At 41.0% G+C, this 21,020-nt stretch overlaps 1 protein-coding gene across 8 annotated transcripts in view; it reads right to left on the bottom strand.

The window, feature by feature from the left end:
• The window catches only part of AQP9 (aquaporin 9), a 45,998-nt gene that overhangs the window by 12,906 nt on the left and 12,072 nt on the right, over nt 1–21,020 (bottom strand). For all 8 annotated transcript variants that reach the window (XM_070053373.1, XM_051821959.2, XM_051821961.2 and 5 more), the window contains one exon: nt 4,826–4,952. In XM_070053373.1, the coding sequence (XP_069909474.1) occupies nt 4,826–4,952 (127 nt within the window). The remainder of the gene's footprint in view (nt 1–4,825; nt 4,953–21,020) is intronic.

The following is a 21,020-nucleotide window of genomic DNA, read 5'->3' as shown; positions in this document are numbered from 1 at the left end:
TATATACAGAAGATCAGTTAAGCATACATTAAGTAAAGATTTCAACAGTTTGCTCCCACACAGAAACATAAAGTGAAAAATACTGTTTGAGTACTAGTTATAGCATTAGATCTCAATGTACAGCACACTAAGGACAAAGATCCTACATGAGGAGTAAGTGCACAGTGACTCCTGTTGTTGACTTAACAAATTGACACTCTTGTTTATGGCATCAGTAATCACCCTAGGCTCTTGTCGTGAGTTGCCAAGGCTATGGAAGCCCCCTGAGTTCACTGACTCTGATCATTTTTAGACAACGCCATGGTCAAAGTGGAAGTTCTCTCCTCCCTTCAGAGAAAGATACCTCCTTCTTTGATGACCCATTCTTTCCACTGGGATCTCACTCGTGGAGATCTTTCATTTAGGTTTTTTTTTTCCCCCAGAGTGTCTTGGCTTTCCATGCCTGAAATACTCTCATGGGCATTTCAGCCGGATCCACATGCCTTAAGGGCTGATTATGAGGCCAGAGTGCTGTTAGGACATTTGCCATTCTATGGGTCTGCTGTGTATCTCACTTCCCATGTTGGATCATTCTCTCCCTTTTTGATTCTATCAGCTAGTATTTGCAGACACTATTCTTGTTTATTTGATCCCTTTGGTTCTTAGTGCTATCATTATGATCAATTGTGAACAGAAATTGATCACTGGGACGAGTGAGATGGCATTGGTACATGCCACCTCGATGGGATTGAATTCGAATCCCCTGGTATGTTTCTAACTCTACTGTTTGAGGTAAGTCAGCTTGAGCATGTCCCGAATTGCACATCTCTTCCCTCTCTTATTCCCCCTCTTATATTTAACAGCGATCACTTTTCAGTTAAGTTTCAGCACTTAAGAAGACTTGTGTATTGATTAAAGGTAATGTAATGATACAGTATACAAATAACATTTAGATCTATATGTAGCCATTCCATAGCCCACGCCCAGAGGATATAAAAATTATGTTAATTCCCATGGCTGTGGCTCTCCTTCAGGTAATGGGCCTAGCATATTTTGAGTTGGTAACAGTGTCTTAGTGGGTTCTCCTCAATTCCTCTGCATAAACAGTATATATTTCATCAGTGCACAGAAATGTAACAACCCTTTTCTCACCCAACCCAAACCACAGCTAGAGAAATCAGCTTCCTTGATTCTTATCTAACCACAAAATAAAACAGAGGGTTTGCTCTGAGGAAGGTCCCTAACATTTCTGGCTGGCTGTGTTTATAACAGCAGCAACATTTACTGAACTCTTACCAGATGCTATCACTTGCTGAGGGTATTATTACGGGTGTTGAATCCTCTTAATAACCCAGTGATCTGGGTACTACTCCAATTCACCCTGAAGAAACTGAGGCATAGAAGTAACATTCTTAAGTCCAACTGGCCAGTAAGTGGTAGAACCAGGGTTGAAATACAGGTTTATCTGAACTCTAAAGCCTAGGTACTATACCATACCACTTCTACCATTTTCCACCATGTTTATGGAGCCTTCTTTGCTTTCATAGGCAGAAAAAAAATAAAGAATTTTAAAAAATCATCTTTGCACAGTTAGGACATTTTGTGTGGAGGGAAATCAGAGTCATTGTCAAGATGGCCACACTGAAATGTGGACTTTCAAGTTGTGCATGGTGTAAACAAAAGAGAGATGAGACCATGGTGGGAATGATGACGATGATGATGATCCATCTATCCTGTACCCTCTGACCCTCCATAGGACTGGCAGGTGAGTTTTCCCAGAAACCTTCCTAAAGCCAGCCCCACTCTTCCTCTTCCAGAGGCTGGTTGGGAAGCAGCTGCCCGCCAACCAGCCTAGACACCCACTGTGGAAGGACAAGGGGCCTAAGAAATCACCTCCAACCAAAATCCCTCCCCTTTCGTGACTCCACCAATGAGAGACTTCTGGGTTTAACAAACTCCTCTTAGAAAACAAAAATTTCCCATAGGTGGGTTTATACTGTTTAAGCCCCTTACCAGCAACCTGAAGCTAGAACTCTTATTCATCACATGGTGAAGGCACTTAGTTGGTATTTGAGCTTTAAAAGATGAGACTTCAGAGATCTACAAGGAGGGAATCTGTTTGGGGGCTGGAGAGTATATGCCTGGCAGGGTGTTTTGTGAAGCAAGGAGGTAGACTTGAAGAAAGGTTCAGAAAGGGAGGTGGAGCAGAGGCATCCTGATATGTTCGGCTGGGAGCTAAGCAGCTACTGGAAATTTCTCCCTGCAGAGGTGGATGGTCAGCACTGAGTCACCATAAGCACAAAGTGTATCAGTGTGGTGGAAAGAACACAACTACTAGAGCCATAGAGTGCTGCTCTCAAATATCACTTCTATCAAGATCATCATGATCATCAAGTCACTCACAAAAAGTGCTTGAGGGTGCAGCTAGACCCTATAAAGTGCAAGATGAAAGTCTTCAGTGAACAAAGTGAACTCTTTCTAGGTTCTGCTAGGCTAATTCCATCTTCTCTACCACCCACAATCATGTGGTAGAGATAAACTCTCTTTATTTTTCATTAAGTGCCACTATTTTGCTTTTTCAGTGAATTTAGTATACTTATACATTGCTACAACTAAAACAACTACTTTGAAACACTTCATTTGAAATGCTACATAATTAGGACATTGTGATTTCTGATTGACTGGATGTGATTTGATTCACAAGGGAGTAGGATGTTGTAACTCCTTTTTAGTGAGGTGATGTTTTTTATTTAAAAGTCAGATATCAGCTGACCTTACCAGTTTGTGGTCACAAAACATATCACATTCTACTTATGCACAGTCTACATTGGTCATTTTTGGAATCTTCCAGGAGAGCTTCACATGTGCCCTTAAGTTGATTCGTTAGCTACAGCCACCTCCCCCATACAAACTTCCTCTCCTGTTCCTGCAGTTGTGAGCTCAGTGGTGATGCTATGGCCTGCATGGAGGTCCTGGTGGGCAAGTGTGTTGTCTCTGCGCATTCTCAGAGCCACTAATTTTCACTCATGCCATGATGGTTTTCAAACAAAAATGGGTGATAAGGGATCCCTTTCCAAGCTGATGCTATCTTTCATCAATCGGGTTCAGACTTGATTTGTATTTTGGAATCTCTTTATCATATATCTGTTGGCCATTTTTATTTCTTCTCAACTGGATTGGTTGCTTTCATGTTGACTTTGTTGAGCTGCTGATATATATAACAGACACAAACAGATATGGACCATGGTGGTCATAAGGGTTTTAGCTACAACTGTAGGGTTTGAGGCTGGTGGAGCCACCTGATGGTGTTCAGTTCAGGGTGTTAAGCAGGTAAAATACTCCAAAACAATGTCTTCACCTTAAAAGTAGCCAAAAATATGCACATGTTTATATTGCATGGGTTGTGGAAACCACATTTACGTGAATGTAGCAGAGCTTGTATGGGGCAGCAGTGTGGTATCTTGCACACTTGTTTTAAGCCTAGAAGGTATTTTGTGTCTGGTATCGAGACCTGCACTCTAACTCAGCCTTGGCGTGCACACCCTACATATGGTTTGACTTGAGTTAGGTGGCACTGTGCTATGATCACAGCAAAGACTGACAAGAGTTTGAAAGGAGACATTGCTCGTACCGAGCAAATCACATACACAGGAATCCATCATTCAGACTAGCCCAGGGTCTGAGCCTGTATGTAACAGGGGAAGGCAATGACAGTAAACGACCATTATAGGTGCCCAGCCCAGGGAGTCTGCAGGGAGCTGCTTAAAAAAAATCACTCTTCAACACTCCAGCAGCGTTTGTTACCAGGTCAGCCAGCTTAGACCTCTGTCAGGGTTTTTCTGCCCAAAGGCCCTTTCCCTTACAAGGCCACTGGACATGTGTCGGAATGGGGATGTGTGCTTCACTCTCACGTAGACCTGGATCAGAGCTTTGCTCTGTCTCCTAATCAGCAGCAGGACTTCCAGCAATTTACTGGTTCACTTTCAGAGTCAGGGGTTTTGTTTTTCTATGGAGAATGGAGACCACAAAATGCCAGCCTCAGAGGGCTGTGGTCAAGCAAGAAGGAGGTCAAGGACATCCGACACCTGCACTGTGCCCAGCCCGCAGGGACTGCTCAGATCCCTGTCTTCCTTTACCACCAGCAGTCTTGCCTCAGTGCTCAGTGCTCAGTGCCCAGCCCAGGCCACTCGAAGATCCAGAGCGCCTTTGGTAACCAGATCATTTCTATAGTCCCTTTGTTCTCAGACTCATTAAATATCGCCATTTCAGTTTGCTTCTCATAATTTTGTGAATGGTTTCCAATCATCTCACTTCTCAGGGAAGAATTCAGCTAAGACCTGCTAGATAAGGTCTGCACTTCCCTGAAAGCACCATTCATTTTTCAAGGGCCTGCTCTGATTGCTGTGGATAAACATTGTATTTACAAGTTATGGGGGGAAGCCATTGTAATCCATAAGCTGTACTTTGGAAATTTATATTCATTAAATAAAAGTTAAGAAAAAATGACACCTTTATTTGTTGTAGTAACCTTTACTGAGCTATCTATAGGATTTCTGAGAAAACGCTTCTAAGTGTGCAGTAGAGCATCATATTGATTAGTAAAGTGGCTGGACTTAGGAATGAATCACATGTGAGTCCTAACCCCTAAATCTGTCTCTTGCTAATTGTTGCCTTTCCACCAGTAATTCACCTTATCATCTACCAAAAATAAAAAATGGGCTAGAATACAAACTGTTAAAAATTGTTGAGATATAAGTAAATCAATATATGTAAAGCACCCAGCACTGCATTAGCACACTGGAAAATGATTGAGTTCATAGTAGCTATTGTTATTTCTACTGCTTACCAGAGACACCTCCAGTCACATAAATGGCCATTGCAACTGACATAGCAAATCCAACATTGAGAGTGACAATTCCTCCAAAATGTCCTCGACTCAGGACAGCCTGGGCAACAGAGCCACATCCAAGAACCTGGAATGAGAACAAACTCAACAAGTAAGTGGGAATGGTCGCTGTAAAAGCAATGGAACGACAGCAAGCATTTGTAATCAGCTGTGCATATGCAATAAAGTGGTGGGCCTGAGGCTGCATCCAACTGACAGGTGAGTTTTTCTTGGCCTACATAATGTTAAAATTTTGCCTACATTTTAAAATCAGGTAATTTATAAAATGGATCTAGAGTTTTGGTTTTTTTAAAATTAAAAGTTATATTTTGATATGATTATAGATTCACATTAAGTTGTAACAAATAATGCAGAAAGATCCTATGTACATTCTACCCATTGATTCCTTCTAATCAATCACAAAGATCCAGAGGGAAATAATTCATAATAATTTCATGGAGCAAAGTAGCTGTTGGCTGCTTCCTTTACACAGAGTTTGTGCCTTCCCAGTTGGTTCACTTCACTGTTAAGTCACCTTCCTGGCCCCTGTAGACGTTTGAGTTTGAGAGCCCTGATAGTGAATCTTATACAATCTTCAACTGGTAGAGAGTATTTTTGGAGAATGCAATCAGTACCAGAAAGGCTTGGAATAAATGAATTATGGAGCATACATTTAGTAGACTATATGCAACTCTAAAGTAGAACGAGGGAGATGTATATGTACCAAAATGAAAAGATCCCCAAGGTGTATTATTAAAATTTTTAAAAGATGGAGTACAGTATTAAAGCACATTACTGATCATACTAAAAGCAAATCATATGTATTCCTTTTTGTATTCACGAGCTCTGTCCATGAATAAAAATGCAGCAAGAAATGGAGTTGAATCTCATGGGGGAGAAATGGGTGGTTGAAACAGATATTGGAAGAAAATTTTACATTGTATACTCCTATGCCTTTTTGCCATATAGTTTTAAATTAAAAAAAGGTCTTACATTTTCATTGAAAAGCCAGTTAAAATATGCAATCACAGGCTATTAAAGAAATATTTAGCAAAGGAAGTTTCTTGGAAAAGATGGGATAATTCCACACAAGTTTGGTAGGAAAATGACATGATAATAAATGACCAACAGCTGTCATTAGGCTGTGGTTTAAAAAGCTAGTGTGGCTCTAGGCTGTAGACATCATCAAGTGAATATAGACTTCTGATAAAGCTTAATGTATAAATTAGGCACCAGACACCTTAAGAGATTAATAGCAATAACTATTACCAACATAAAAGTAATTTGACTTCCCTCTCTCTCTCTCTGTGTCTTTCAAATACCTTATTATATTGAACTCATGCTCCCCCTTGTTGACCATGGGTAGCTGAAAGCAGAGAAAAGAGGGATTACTGTAATTTGAAGGCGGGTTCAGCATGAGGCCATAAATATTGTTTAAGGACAGGAAAACAGCACATGAACACGTTGCTTTCAGAAACAAATATATTTAAGAAAAAAGAGATGAAGAATGCTAAGGGTTCTTATCAGGAAGATTATAATAAGTTGTGGTTTCTCTTCACCAGTGGGTGAAAAGGGAAGCGTCTAAAACTAAAATATGAAAGGTTACTCATAGACAATTTCCTGATGGTGATGGGTTGATTCTAAATAGCTCCCCCAGGGCTCCTTTGGGAGCTCCTTCAAAAAAAAACAGACTTTACAAACAAGAGCTGTCTAATACATATGGAATATTTTCAGTTTTCTTCTCCCTGAAGGCAGAGAAATGATGATAGATTATCTTTAAAGATCCCTTCTAGTCCCCACATCCTATATATATTGACTTGTCTTGGTTCCAGTTGCTGGGCACTAAGGAAAAGTAGGTGATCTTGACCTCCTCAGCACCTCATATGCCCAAGGCTGTCATTGACTTTACTCATTCTTGGCTTTGTGTCCTACACTGAATGTTAAGTAAAGTTAAAGCAGGAACACATTCCCTCCCCCTTCTCGGAAACCCCTTCAATCCGTTTTACAGCCTACCAATTGTACCTAGAGTTGACATTTTTTCCCTAGAATCCTTAGCTATTATAACTGTCAGAATTATTTCTTTTTAATTTAAATCAATTAAATGTATAACTTCTAAGGTAATTGGCATTTTAGCAGTACCTTCTCAAAAGAGAAATAAAACAATTCTAGCAGCTGAGATGACCTGATACAGACAATTGGTTTAAGAAGAGATGCACCCAAAGAGAGGCCAGTCTTGAGCAATTATGCTTTCCAAATAGGCATCTTCCTTTCATTATGGTTCTGATGTGTGTGCACTTGTGATAGTCTAGAGGGCCATAAAGGCTCTACATGGATCCAGAGAGGGCAGAGCCCTCTGTCAAATTTCACCATGGTTAACACTCTCCTCTCCCAGCCTAGTTGATGAGAATGCTCTTCTAGGGAGGATCATCAATGCTGTGCACAGCAGGAAAGGAATAGGGAGAGAGAGGGACAGTGGGAACCGAGTTCCCTTAACCTGAATGACCACTCAGGATTGCCACTCAGATTTACAACATCATGTCTTAATTTGTTAAGTTTATTTATTTTAGCCTGAAAGGCAACGTGGAACACAGGTAACTGCCTGCTAGTATCTTCCCTCGCCTTCCTCCTCCTGCCTGTATCCACAACGCCACACAAAACACTCTTACACACTCTCATGTGTCACGGTCTGATTGCTGGAGTTTGGTCACTCACTCGGGCTCCCTTATTCTGCATGCTAAGTGTATCTGAGAGAGCAGTCCACACTATAGTGTAGCAGATAAAATTTCTTTTGTTTCTAAAGATTTATTTATTTATTTGAAAGACAGTTACACAGAGGGAGGGCGGGGGAGAAAGGGAATCTTCCGTCCTCTGGTTCATTCCCCAAATGGGCACGATGGCCAGGGATGGCCAGGCCAAAGCCAGGAGCCTAGAATTCCAACTGGGTCTCTCATGTAGGTTCAGGGGCCCAAGCAGTTGGGCCAGTTTCACTGCTTTCCCAGGTGCATTAACAGGAGCTGGATGGAAAGTAGAACAGCTGACTCAAACCAGTGATCAAATAAATGGGCAGCAGCTCAACCCACTGCTCCAAAATGCTGACTCCAGTAGATAAAATTTCCAACATGATTTTATGCTGCAAACTTTAAGAACTGGCACATTTTTTCCCCTCCTTTGATACAGAAAGAGCCCATGGTCATATGCCTGTGTTGAGTGTCCTCATCTCCCCATCTGGAAAGCATTTAAAGGCCCATCACGCATTCATTTTCTTCTCATCAAACCTAGCATCTTGTCTCTTAAATTCAGTTGTACTGTCTATACTGTACAATAAGTACTTAGTTGTTTTCCAGCTTTCTGATCTTGGTTTTCTTATCTAGAAAACAATCTCTAAGATTCCTTTCTACACCAGTGTTCCATCAATGATATGTTAGTTTCTCTTCCCAGAGTATTATTTCCTACATCTGCCACTGACTCCCCTTTGTAGATCTCCTGCAAAACATCAAGCTCTCTTCTACCTTTTTGATATAATGTGGTAGCTGTTCAATCTAGCTTCATTCTCTAGGAGAGTTAGAAAACTCACAGATTCATGGAGGACATGAGAAAGCCACAGACCCAGTCTGCTTAATGTATTCTTCATAGGGTCCCCCAAAGCTTCTCATTCACCTTTCATTCTTTCCTCCCCATAGCTTCACCAATCCTTCTCTTCTCATCAGCCCAACCCACCCAACTGCCTTTCTATAAATAGAACCACCTTCTACCTGGGTCAATGTCTATCAGTGGACAGGAAGTTCAATACCATAAACATTGTGTTCCAGTTATCCAACACTGCTTAACTAACCACCCCCAGACTCAGTAACTTCAAATGCTAACATTTATTTACTGATGAATTTGCAGTTTGGGCAGTGTTTGGCAGGGCATCTTATCTCTGTTCCATTTGTATTCAAATGAGGTGATGGTTCAAAGGTTGAGGCACTGGAATAATTTGAAGGTTCCTGAATTCATGATCTGTGGTTGATATTGGCTTCTAGCTACATCCTATTAAGTGTAGAAGCATAATGCCCCCTCCAAGTTCTCCCTTCTCCTGGATACCTCTCCCTCCATTGTTGACCCCTGGGGCTGTGCAGACTTTCAGTGAGTCTCACCTAGATAAGACCTAGACTGTCAGAAATGGATGCCACTTTCTCATATTTTCATATCACATTGTGATGCAGTAATTAACCCTATACTCTCTGACTCATGGTTTCTATTGCCATCTGGTGAGGTGGTTAGCCACAGGATGTTATTTATTTGTTCACATATTTGTGCTTGGTTTTCCTAATTTTCTAGATAATTCAAATGTTCTAGATAATTCATTTTCTTTGTTTCTGTAACAATTTCTACTGTATTGGATGGATTTAAATAATTAGATCCTGGTATTTTTTCCAGGTCGGACTGTAGGCGGTTGTGTAAATGAAAATATTATTTCATATTATTAATACTTGGCAGGCTTACTTCATAGGACTTTTCAATAAAAGTTCAAATGAGATAACATTAATTAAGACACTATTTAAACAGAAAAGGGCAATAACAAGTGCAGGATATTATTGTTTTCAGTATAAACTGAGAAGGAAAACTCTAGCTCATGGTGAATGAGTTAAGAACAGGGATCCATGAGCTTAACCACAAACTTACTTCCTGGCAATAAAAACATCACAGAAAATACATTTATGACAGACATTATAAATAGTTTCTATTTCATTCCTGGTCATGGGATCAGATTTTGGAGGGGAGAGAGGAAGCGGGCAAGCCGTTTTGCCTATTTTGTGATTTCTCTCCAAAGATAGGTCATTTCATAACTGGAAGGATTTTAGTGCTTTGGGCAGAAAAGTAATATGTGAAAAGAGGAGGGTAAATTCTGTTTTTATTACCAGGTTCCATGCATGGCGGAGGAAATAAAAAGAACTTCAATAAATAAAAATTCAATAAAAAATAAAATAAATAAAATGAAAGGAAGAAAGACATTGATTTGGTGTACAAGGTACCAGTCTGCCCTCCCATCATTCCTAATCTCCCAAGCCTTATGAAATCATCTGGTATTCCTTATTCCTTTTGTCTCCTTTAGTCAACCATGGGCAATCTTTCCCATATGTTGCTGAGCCTTCTCTAGCTTCTGAACAGTGTTCTCCATTTTCAATCTCTCCCCACACAGTGACCATGCCAGATGAAGCAGCAGAGAGGTACTGCCTCACCACTGTCCAGGGAGTTCCAGAATGAATTCCTCAAGCTTGTCCTCAGGGCTCCCCACTGTCTTGTCTCATGCTCCCCAGTGTTTTTCTGCCCAGGACTCTGGCACAAGCCTTCCGCATCAGCCAAGCTAGAATCCTAGTTACTTTGAGTGTTTTGATATGATGACATCATTCCTACCTCTGCACATCTGCAAATGTTGTACCTTATGGAAGGAGTGTCCTTTCCCTATATCTTCCCCCACTAGACTCAATCTATTCTTAACACTGAGCTAAAATCCTTCCTTCTTCATGGACCTTTCTCTGGCAACTAAGACTTCATTGGTCTCTTCAACCATGACTCTGCATTATCACTTCATTGCATTCTACCTGGTCTTGTGGCAACCCACTAAGACTATAATGTCTACCAGGCAGTTCATTCTTCTTTATATTATATTTTATGCTCAAATAATATTTGATGAATGATATTAAAATAGCTAAACATGAGCAGGAGGTTGAGGTGGGAAACCCTTTTCCCAGTTTTTAAAAGAAAGCAGAAAAAGATAAAAGATTAGTGTGTGGATAGGATGTGAAAAACCAGAGGTGTAAATTCTAAGAAATATCACTTGGAACTGCTGAGCAGTTCCCAGTTGATCCATGACCCCATGACAAGCTTTTGACTCGACATGATATGAAGCCTAACATGAAGTGATTATCATGAACTGAAACTCAGCGGGTGGGAAGAGGGAAGAACCAGCCCACAGATACTGCATTTGACCCACCTCAAATCTCTTGCATGTTTATTATGTCCTGTGCAGTGTAAAATAAGATGCTCCTTACAGAGCTCATAGCAAATAACAGACATTCAACAAATATTAGTTTTGTGAATATGTAAAAACTAAACCCTTTGAGAAAAACATTAATTCGTGAAATTTAGAATTTGTTTGTAAATGTTCATGAATCACATAACTTGGGGCCAGGGCCCACCAAGAAATCTTTACAATTACTGCAAGAGGTCTATAATTCCTTATGTACCTCAAATGTTTTCCAAAAATAATAAAAAAAAAACATGTCTTGTTTCTATCTTTTCTGAAATGTTTACCATCTTGGCTCATCTTTTTAGTGTGAATAAAAGCTACCATTTATTTGGTGCATTTGTTGAGCTGGATTCCATACTAACTGCTTCACTTACATTGTTTTATCATCATCCTATTGTTAACTTACTAGCACTCTGAGTGTTATTATTTCCATTTGTGGCTGAAGAAGTAGAGACAGAGCAAGCTCAAGAAACTTGCCCAATTTTAAATCCATTGAAAGAAAACAGAACCAGGATTTGATTATGAGCCTATCTTAGTCAGAGAACTAAGCTCTTAACTTTGCATACTGGATGGAACCAGAAGTCATCAGAAGCAATCCATGCCCCTAATAATTCATGAAAATACTCATGATTGAGGACACTGTTATTTCCATAGGATGAGGGACAGGGGCATCAGTTTTTCTATTTGCACCACCTGAGGGCTGAGATGAAGCACAGCTCCCAGCTGCTGAAGAGGGGATCAGTAGCTACTTTCAAAGAAAGGATTAGCTATGGGGAAAATTTGCCTAAGCTGGGAGTCATAGAGAGACTAAAGAACCCAGTCCTTGTTTTCAAGAAGGGAATCACTGCTCCTGTATGATTTTTGCTTTTCATAACTGGAGAGGAAGAGGAACAAATGACTACTGGTCAGCACGGAATTCTCTACACATCTTGGCCCTCCAGCCTGTACTGCAGTTGTGTCACATCTGAAGTCTCAGATCAGGGGTGAACGTTTGGCCTAGTGCTTAAACTGCTATTTGGGATGCCCACATCCCATATCAGAGTAGCCTGGGAAGCAGCGGTAGTGGCTCAAGTACTTGAGTCCCTACCAACGTTGACAGCATGTGCACATGGGCCAGGTATGGTCACATTCCTTCTGTACCTGATCCCCATTTAAAAACTGAAAGACTGGCTGGCGCCGAGGCTTACTTGGTTAATCCTCCGCCTGTGGTGCCAGCATCCTATGTGGGTGCTGGGTTCTAGTCCCAGTTGCTCCTCTTCCAGTCCAGCTCTCTGCTGTGGCCCAGGATGGCAGTGGAAGATGGCCCAAGTGCTTGGGCCCCTGCACCCGCGTGGGAGACCAGGAGAAGCACCTGGCTCCTGGCTTTGGATTGGCGCAGCGCCGGCCGTAGGGGCCATTTAGGGGGGTGAACCAACAGAGGGAAGACCTTTCTCTCTCTCACACCAACTCTGTCAAATAAATAAATAAAAAAATAAAAACTGAAAGACTGAGAGATTTGATGAAAATCATGTTGCTGGTAGGTGGCAGTATCTGAATCTGGAGCCAGGCTCTCTGTTCCTCCTGTGACAGTGCTGCTGCCTCCATGAGTCTTCTTGTTCCCTTTATTGGGACAGAGTGTATAGTTATGCACAGCTTTCCAGACAGTTAGTTTTGCAATTAGAAAATACAACTTTCTCAGTCATAACAAAAATAACCGTAAAGAACCAACACTGAAAGTACGTTCTGGTTAAAAATAAAATATTAGATGGCACAAAGCCTGAGACCTCTTATATCAGAATGAGATCAATTGCTCCTCAAGAACCAGCTGTACTTGAAAAGAGGCCCTAACAGGGAAGCCTCTTAAAAAGAGAAGAATATGGGAGCCAGGTGAGTAGGCAAATGGCCAACCGCAGGGCTCTCCCCTGAGAAAAGAATACCACGGACAAGCTCAGGTCTCAGAAACAAGAGGAGGTTTAATTCCATTATCTCCACTAGGCTCAAAAGCAACATGCTCTCCTTTTCTGACCTATGCTAGGCATTCACATCCCTCAACTCATTCCAAATAATGCTGACCTGGACAAAAACTTGTTCATGATCTCAGCAGAGGAGAGATCTATTTTAAAAATTACTTATCTGAAATGCAGAGAGAGAGAAGGGGGAGGGAAGAAGGGAGAGAGAGAGCAAGAGAGAGAGAGAGAGAGAGGGAGAGAGCTCCCACCTGCTAGTTCACTCCCGAAATACACACAACAGCTGAGATATATCAGGTTGATACCAGGAGCCTAGAAGTCAATTTAAGCCACCATGTGGGTGGTAGGCACTTAAGTGCTTGAGCCATTACCCACCGTCTCCCAGGGTGAGCACCGGTAAGAAGCTGGAATGGAGAGAAGAGCTGGGATTCCAACCCAGGTACTCTAATATGAGATACAAATGTCTCAGGCAGTAGCCTAACCACTGTGCCAAACAGCTGCTCTCTTTTTTTTTTTTTAAATATTTTATTTATTTATTTATTTGAGAGGTAGAGTTACAGACAGCGAGAGGGAGAAACAGAGAGAAAGGTCTTCCTTCCGCTGGTTCACTCCCCAATGGCCAGAGCTGTGCTGATCCAAAGCCAGGAGCCAGGTGCTTCTTCCTGGTCTCCCATGCGGGTGCAGGGGCCCAAGCACTTGGGCCATCTTCTACTGCTTTCCCAGGCCACAGAAGAGAGCTGGATTGGAAGAGGAGCAACCAGGACTAGAACCTGGCGCTCATAAGGGATGCTGGCACTGCAGGCGGAGGATTAACCTACTGCTCCATGGTGCCGGCTCCAAACAGCCACTCTTAAGTATTTATTTCTTAAGGTGTGTTCATCATAGGATACCCAGGATGTGTATGTGTTGTATGTGGAAGGTGGTTACTGGAGACAGTGCTGCCACTATCCACAGTGCCCAGCAAGGGAGTCACTCAGTCTGCAAGATCCCTGAAGACGGGAATACTGGGGAACAAAAGTGTTTCTTAGACTCATTCCAGAACCTGCAATTCTTAAAATAGGTTCCACAGACCACCAGTCCCTTGAGATGCTATTTAAGAAAAAAAAAGACAGTTTATGGCCAAGTAGATCTAGGGAATATATACTATTCCCTTCTGAGAGATTCACAGTGAACCTTAAAGACATAATTGCTGCAGTTGCGAAAACTGCTTAACTTGCTTTAACCCAGTGTTTCCCAAGCATATTTGGGAAGGACACCGTGTTTTCTTTAACTTAATTCTATTTGCATTTCTACTGTACTTAGAATAAATTTTAGCAACCTGTAAACCAAGACTTACTCCAATGGCTGAACTGTTTTGTGGGGTATGAAGGAGTGATGAAAATATACATGAACATACGAATTGCTAGATGAGAAAAAGGTACACAATAAAATAAAAAAAATTGTCTTCTTCCCATCCCAGATTTCAAATTTTACTCCCCAGAGGTAACTAACATCAATATCAATGCTTTCTGGTATGTTATATCAAGTGTCAGGGTGTGTGTGTGTGCACACACGTACACACAAGTGGGAGTACTTTACACATCCCATTTTTTGCCTGCTTTTTCATCTGAATAGTTTATGGAGTCTTTCCATGTCGGCCTGTAAACATTATCTTTAATGACTGCAGAGGGGTTCATGGCATGGAGGTACTCCCATTTCTTTAACCTGTCACCTGCTGATATAGATGTGTATATTTGGGGGGAAATATTTCATCATAAGAAAACTTGAATTTCTAGCAGCGTCTCAAGCAGACGGACTGGTTCTATAGTGAGAGGGACTAAGCTCTTAGTCCTTCTTGGCCTTCACTGGCCATCGCAGGCCAAAGTCAGCAAGATCAACCAACTTACCAAGATGAGAAAGGGTTGGGGTCAGGGGGGCACATTGCCTAGAATTTGTTCTCTTAAGGATTTGCTTTGCTAAACAGTTCCCTTAATCTCAGCAATCTTACCTTGAAATGAGTGTCCACTAGGTATGCAGGACTATCTTCACTGCTCGAATGTCTTAGTGGGCTGATTGGCTCTGAAAGTTTGTTTCCCACTTCTGTGAGGCCTCTGTTTATCACAATCCTTCGCTCTATGTCACATCTGATGAGTAAAAAGGAGCCACCTTCTGCTCTTATTTCTACGTTCTCCTCTTTTGTCCGTAAGGAGAATACATTGCATTGGACTTGAACCAAACCCACTTCAGGAAAGGAGGAAAAAAAACCCCTTCCCCTTTAAGGTCAATAGAAGTAGAGAGTTTTGAGAGTCAGGTTGGAAACTCAGATATCAGAAGCAGAATCCTGTTTGGCAGAAGCAAGTTTGACTCCAGGAATCTGCAGCCCTCCGATCAGCGACCTGAACAGATTTTCTCCGCTGGAACTCTGAATTTCCCAGGCAAGTTCAACCCTTCACGTTCATTGCTGATAAGGGGAAACCCACAGAAAAATCCTTCAGCAGCCACTGCGGGATGACTAAGGACTTGAGAAGCAGCAGCCTCGTGTGGTGGAGGCATGAGGGCTGCTTAGTCACTTAGGGTCTCCCATCCCACTTTGGGAGCAAGGGAGCCGAGAACTGAACCTTTGGGGGAGTGCTCCTCGACAGGCACCTGCGTCCATCAGTCTTTCCTGTTTCCCACTTGACAGTAATCATGTCTGGCTGTGATCCACCTGGGGAACCAGCAGAAGCAGATGCACACCTGCTGTGGAAGAACAAGTCCACAGCCCAGGCCATATGGAATTCCCGTAGAGAAAAATAAACCTGTCTAAAGAATTTACAAATTCACAAAACACTAAAGGAAAATATCCTTCATGAGTGAGAGTCGGTAGATAAACTAAGCGGAAGGATTAGCTCCCCCAGACTTTGAGATGGTAGGGCAGTCCTAAGTTACTATAAATATATCTGGCTTTGGTGACTCAGTGAAAAAAAAAAAAAAAGGCACGTAGGAAGAGAAAGCAGTGAAGAAGAACCAAAGAGAACTTACAGAAATTAAACCATGTTTTTGAAACTAAAGACTCAGTGGGTGTGTGAAATAAGATTAGGTGCAACTGAATAGGGGATTGGTGAACTGGAAGACAGATTTGAGACAAAATGGACAATTCAATATAGATAAAGAATATAAGAGAAACACAAAAGTTAAGAGACCCAAAGGGGAAAACAAGTGAGAAAGTCATGCATGTGTAGAAGTGCAGTGAGTTCCAACAGCAGAAAATAGGAGGGAAGGAAAGGTGATAGAGACAAGAATTCTCCAAGATTGACCAAAATTATAAATCTTTTAATGGAAGATGAGCAATGGAGCATGAGCACTAAAAATGAAATAAGTCCCCCTGCCATTTATATGATAGTGACATCACAGAGTAAGAAACAAGAAACTCTTACCGGTAGTCAGAGAAGTACAGATTATTAAGGAATAAAATAAGATCAAAAACAGACTTGTCCATATCAATAATAAACATTGGATGACTCTTGCAAAATGCTACAAAAAGTTATTCACCAACCAAAAACTCAATTGGGGCTGGCGCTGTGGCGCAGTGGGTTAAAGCCCTGGCCTGAGGCGCCGTCATCCCATTTGGGTGCCGGTTCTAGTCCTGGATGTTCCATTTCTGATCCAGCTCTCTGCTATGGCCTGGGAAAGCAGTGGAAGATGGCCCAAGTCCTTGGGGGCCCTGCACCCACATGGGAGACCTGCAGGAAGCTGCTGGCTCCTGGCTTCAGATGGGTGCAGTTCCAGCCGTTGCAGCCATCTGGAGGAGTGAACCAGTGGATGGAAGACCTCTCTCTGTCTCTTCCTCTCTCTGTAACTCTTTCAAATAAATAAATCTTTTTTTAAAAAATAAAACTCAGTCATTCATTTATCATTCTGACTTAAGTGTGAAACAAGGATAAATTTAGATAAACCAAAACAGAAAATTACACACACCCTTCCTGAGAGATTTCCTAAAAAAAAGACTGCACAGAGAGAGAATCCCAAACAAAGGGGAAGTATGCAGTAATCATTAGCAAACAAGCTAGTATATTATACAAAATTTAAGTAAATAATCACTATTAAAACATCTTTAATAATGAGAGGGATTTAAGTAGCAATGATATGTAAAAGGATTAATTGGAATTAATGTTTTTAAAATTTTTTTAAAGTTCAGAAGAGAAAAGGTGGAGATGTACTTTAAACTTTAAGAATACATTTTGTAAAATCTGTGGACAAAGAACAGAAAGAGCCGTTAGAGGAGAAAGGGGAAATAAAGAAAACTGAGGGGGTTGGCGCTGTGTCATAAGTGGCTTTAACCGCTGCCTGCAGTGCTGGCATCCCATATGGGCGAGAACCAGTTTGAGAACCGGTGCTTCACTTCTGATTCAGCTTTCTGATGTGTCCTGGAAAAGCAGCACAAGGGCCCCTGCACCTGCATGGGAGACCTGGAAGAAGCTCCCAGCTCCTGGCTTCAGATCTGCCCAGCTTCAGCCATTGCAGCCATTTGAGGAGTGAACCAGGAGACCCCTCCGCCCGCCCCCCCCACTTCTCTGTAATTCTGCCTTTCAAATAATAAATAAATAAATCTTAAAAGAAAACTGAATAGTAGAGGCACTATAGATAATGTTAATGTGCAGGTATTCATCTCTAAAATATAGACCCTGGAATATAGGGTCTTGAATGTTTTTTACCACAAAGGAATAGCAAATATTTGAGGAGATAGATATATTTACCCTGATTGGGCTTTCTACTTGTATATGTGTATCAAAATGTTACATGGTATCCCATAAATATGTACAATATCCATGTGTCTGTTAAAAAGTTTTATTTAAATTTTACAAACAATTCTTTTAAAAGTTGAAAAGAGTACATCACCACAGATAGAGTTGTAAAAGCCATAAGCAATTTGCTATGAAAAGTCTATTCAGAATTATGGCTTTCAAAGTATTAGTTTAGAAAGTTAACAAATTTTAAAAACTGTAGTTGAAACCATGGACGAAAAACAACTTCATAGATAAATATGTCATTGCCAAAATGAAATAAAAATCAAAATCTAAATTAGACCTATAACTCTCAAATAAATCCTTGTCTCTCTTTTTCAGTACACATAGAAAGTAATCTTCAAAGGACAGGTGATTCCCATTTTATACAAAACATTCCAGAACTAGAACAAGGGGAAAAGAATTCTAGTTTATTCATTAAGCTAATATAACCTTGGTAATAAAACTAGATACAGATAACATAATAAAAAATTACAATCCAAATCTTTAATAAAACATAGTAAACTAAATGTTCAGTGATTAGGTGATGCTTAATCCTAAGAATGTAAGAATGACTTAATGCTAAAAATATTTATCAATGTAATTTACTGGATCAACAGATAAAAGAGGAACTCTAGTATTTATATCAATAGATGCAGAAAAAGGAATTTTTAAAAAAATTCAGCCATCACTCCTAATGAAAATTTTAGTAAATGAGGGATGGACATGACTTTTCTACTTGAATCAAGACTGTTTACCAACAACCTGTAAGTAATACCCAAAAATTAAAAGCAGATTTTTTAAAACTGAGAATAAAATGAGAACAATGATAGCTTCTCCTAACATTGTACCATAGGTTTTAGGCACAAAAATAAGACAATAAGAAGAAAATATTTATGTGAGGCCTAGAAAGAAAGAAGATAAAAGCCCTCATTATTGTCATAAAAAAAAGCTGTTTTAGTGCCTTCATGGAACACTTTTCAAGGAGGTCAAGTTATTATCTGCACAGTTTAGTATGGTAGCCCTTTACCACTCCTGGCTCTTGAGCACTTGAAATGAGACAAGTAAGACTGAGATTCGGGCTGATGCTGTGGCATAGCAAATTCCACCAACCCATATGAGTGCCAGTTTGAGATCTGGCTGCTCCACTTATGATTCAACTCCCTGCTAATGTGCCTGGGAAAGCAGAGGGAGATGGCCCAAGTGCTTGGACCCCTACAACCAAGTGGGAGATCTGGAAGAAGCCCCTGGCTCCTGACTTTGGATTGGCCCACTTCTGGCTGTTTTGCACATTTGGGGAGTGAATAAGTGGATGGAAGATCCATCTCTGTCTCTCCTTCTATAAATCTATAAATCTATAAACTTACTTGAATTAATAATAAAATTGTCAAATTTTCTGGCTAAAAGATCAAAATACATAATATTATTCCTAAGCAATATTGTTCCCAAAATATTGTTCTCAAAGCAATTTGAAAATATTATAAAATTGAGAGACTCACATACACACACACAGAGATGGAGAGAGAGAGAGAGAAAACTCTTATCTGCCATTTCACTCTCCAGATGCCTGCAATGGCCCCATGGAAGCCAAGAGCCAGAAATTCAATCCGAGTCTTCAGCATGGGTAGCAGGAACCCAATTACCTATCAACACCACTGCCTCCCGGTGTTTACATTAATAGGAAGTTGGAGTAGGAATTGAAAAACAAACTATCAAATCCTAAATTTTAAAAATTTAAAAGAAACACCAATATCACATAATCATTAAGACAAAGTAAAATATCCCAAAGAGAAATGTACAGAGGGTATAAGCAGGCAATTCACAGAAGAGAAAATGTGAAAAAATTGTCATCACACTGAGAATTATTAAAATTGCTTAGTGGAATTCTATTTCCTATTTGAAAAAATGAGCACAAATATTAAAGTTGGATAATATTAAGGATGGTTGAGTGTGTGGAAAAGGAAACTCACGTTGCTACTCATAGTTCAAATCTGAAACCACTTTGGGGAGAAATTTTACATAAAGTTGAAGATGCACATACCCTAGGATCCTTTCACTCCTTTGATGCATTCAAGAGAAACGCTTGAACAAGTGTGCAAGGAGACATAAAAAGATGTTCACTGCAGCAGTATTGGTAATTGTGACCAACAGCAATCAACAGACAGTTAATGAGGGTTAACAATGGTAAAAAAGAAGGCACCGGCACTGTGGCTCACTTGGTTAATCCTCCTCCTGCGGCGCTGGCATCCCATATGGGCACCGGGTTCTAGTCCCAGTTGCTCGTCTTTCACTCCAGCTCTCTGCTGTGGCCTGGGAGTGCAATGGAGGATGGCCCAAGTGCTTGGGTCCTGCACCTGCATGGGAGACCAGGAGAAAGCACCTGGCTCCTGGCTTCGGATCGCCGCAGTGTGCTGGCCACAGCAGCCATTTGGGAGGTGAACCAACGGAAGGAAGACCTTTTTCTCTGTCTCTCTCACTGTCTAACTCTATCTGTCAAATAAATTAAAAAAAAAAATGGTAAAAAAGAATTAACAGCTCCCTATCTCAAAGTAGCTAAATCACAGAAAGTGCCTTTGAGTGACAATCTCAAATTGTCAGATATAGAAGCCAGGAAGCCATGTTATGTAAACTTTAAAAACACACAAAACAACATTACACATGACAATAGTAAATATTCTAAAGCCTGGATGAGAATGTCAACTTCGTGTGGTGAAAAGACACCAGATAGATTAAATTCTAATCCCAGTTATGCCATACACTTGTGGGCGAGTCACTTATCATACTGGATATTAATTTCCTCATATGGCTAATGAGAACAATTCCTTTACCTCTTGAGATTTTGTTAAGGATTAAAGAGTTTCTGGTATAGTGTATAGTGTGCTCAGTAAGTGTTAATCCCTGTCTTTCCCTCATCCTGTGCCTTTAGCCTCGTGCTTCAGGTCTGTTTACATTCTACAGAGGGTATTGGGGCAAGAATCCATGTGGAATCCTCAGTGTTTAGCTTTAATACACGCTCAGGTTTAGAACCTTGGACTTTCTTACATGGATAGAACATTCAAGTTCACAAGTACCAACTTGTGATGGACTGAATATTGAACGTAACTCAGAAGTGAACACCAAGAAGCTGTAGGATGGGCTGTGACAGTGCTCATTGATGTTCTGCTGAGGTGGAAAGAGCATTTAACAGAATTCTGTGAGCTGGTGGCTTCCATTCCCTTTTCTGGAAGATGGTGGGGTCAGAGATCCCTTTATTTCAAAGCCATTGTGTGAGGGTCCAGGAACCATGCACTGCTTCACCACTCCAAGAGAAAATGGTCTGTAGCCTGAAGAGGCCAGGCCACTCCTGACAGCAGAGACTTCCCACCTGTTACCTGTCAGCCAACTGGCAGCCCTAGCTCCAAGATCCTCAGCTTGGAGTTGGGGCTGGCTTTGCAAAACACCAAGCTAGACAAACC

Source organism: Oryctolagus cuniculus, chromosome 12 (genome assembly GCF_964237555.1).
Source record: "Oryctolagus cuniculus chromosome 12, mOryCun1.1, whole genome shotgun sequence".
Classification (NCBI taxonomy): domain Eukaryota; kingdom Metazoa; phylum Chordata; class Mammalia; order Lagomorpha; family Leporidae; genus Oryctolagus; species Oryctolagus cuniculus.
This window is presented reverse-complemented; position numbering and strand designations above follow the sequence as displayed.